The 1274-nt window shown below is 36.1% G+C and overlaps 1 protein-coding gene across 1 annotated transcript; it reads left to right on the top strand.

Moving 5' to 3' along the window:
- Window positions 1–549: 549 nt before the first annotated feature.
- EIN_122580 (hypothetical protein) lies at window positions 550–1274 on the top strand (the record flags this gene model as incomplete). The annotated part of the gene is made up of 1 exon (XM_004259050.1): window positions 550–1274. A coding segment is annotated over one exon (725 nt), but the record flags the coding sequence as incomplete, so codon positions are not given.

The following is a 1274-nucleotide window of genomic DNA, read 5'->3' as shown; positions in this document are numbered from 1 at the left end:
GAAGGCTCTGAAGACACACTCAAACAGTCTGTTTGTGCACCGTTTCACCCACTTTCCAAGTCCTCCCTTGGCGCGGATCCCCCCTGACCCCCCCGCAAGCGGGGGAACCACATCCGCGTCCACACAGTACGGACAGGGAAAGTGGGTGACATGGGGACGCACAAACAGTGGCTGAAAAGTGGACTCACTTCAAAAAACACTAGCGGCAAATATTTTTTTGGTAAAGGTGGTGGTCAATGTAGGTCCCTGAATTATCACATTATTGTTAAATAAATATAATTATATATTGAAAAAGTATTGAAATGTAATTTATAACATTTTAAAACACATTTAAAACAGTAACATTTATTTACATTTAATGATTTATACAAAAATTTTATTACATTTTAACTATTCTTAATATTAATAAAGAATAAACATTTAATAAATCACACACATTTAATTTAAATAATGAAAAAATATAATATACAAAATAATACTATTTATACAATCATTTCTAAACATCACCACTTCAAATCTTGTAATTAAATTTATCTTATACATCAAAGGATGAGTAAATTAGATTCATACAGCATGATGATTGTGTCCAAATACTTTGTAACACTCGAAGACTTTTGCAACATCGAAGCAGTAAATTCAAAGTTCGATTCTCTTCTTTCCAAATTTCATTACAATCCAATTTCGATCACTCGCAACCAACTTCACCTGTTCCCAAATTTAGAAACACTCCACATTTACTCTTTTTACAGCGACCAATTTTCAGACATCAACTTTTACCGCCGCGTCTATTGGCGACCAGTTTCGTATCGAATTTACCTTCAACCGCACGACAATGTGATATACAAAAACGTTGTGTATACCCTTGGCGACATTGAGTTGTACGGCACTGACATTCCAAAGGTAGTCACATCACTTGGCGACAACTGTTTTATTCACAATTCAAGTAATCTTTGGTTCAACGCAAACGACAACCAAAACACTCCAGAAACCATCGAAGTCCCACCCCAAATCACCGCACTTGGAAATAGTTGCTATGCAAACAACAACACCGCAAAATACATCTTTGGCAACAAATTGATTTCTATTGGAGAGATGTGCTTTTACGACAACACCAATTTGGTTGAAATTGTATTACCAGACTCTTTGAGAACTATTCAAAACAGAGCTTTCAATCGATGTATCAATTTGAATAACATTGCCATCCCAAGTCGTGTTGAAGTGCTTGGAGAGTGTGTCTTTCTTGGTTGCAGCAATTTGAGTGTAATGAACTCCAA

The sequence above is a fragment of the Entamoeba invadens genome, assembly GCF_000330505.1.
Source record: "Entamoeba invadens IP1 unplaced genomic scaffold scaff_1105074724931, whole genome shotgun sequence".
Taxonomy (NCBI): domain Eukaryota; phylum Evosea; order Mastigamoebida; family Endamoebidae; genus Entamoeba; species Entamoeba invadens.
This window is presented reverse-complemented; position numbering and strand designations above follow the sequence as displayed.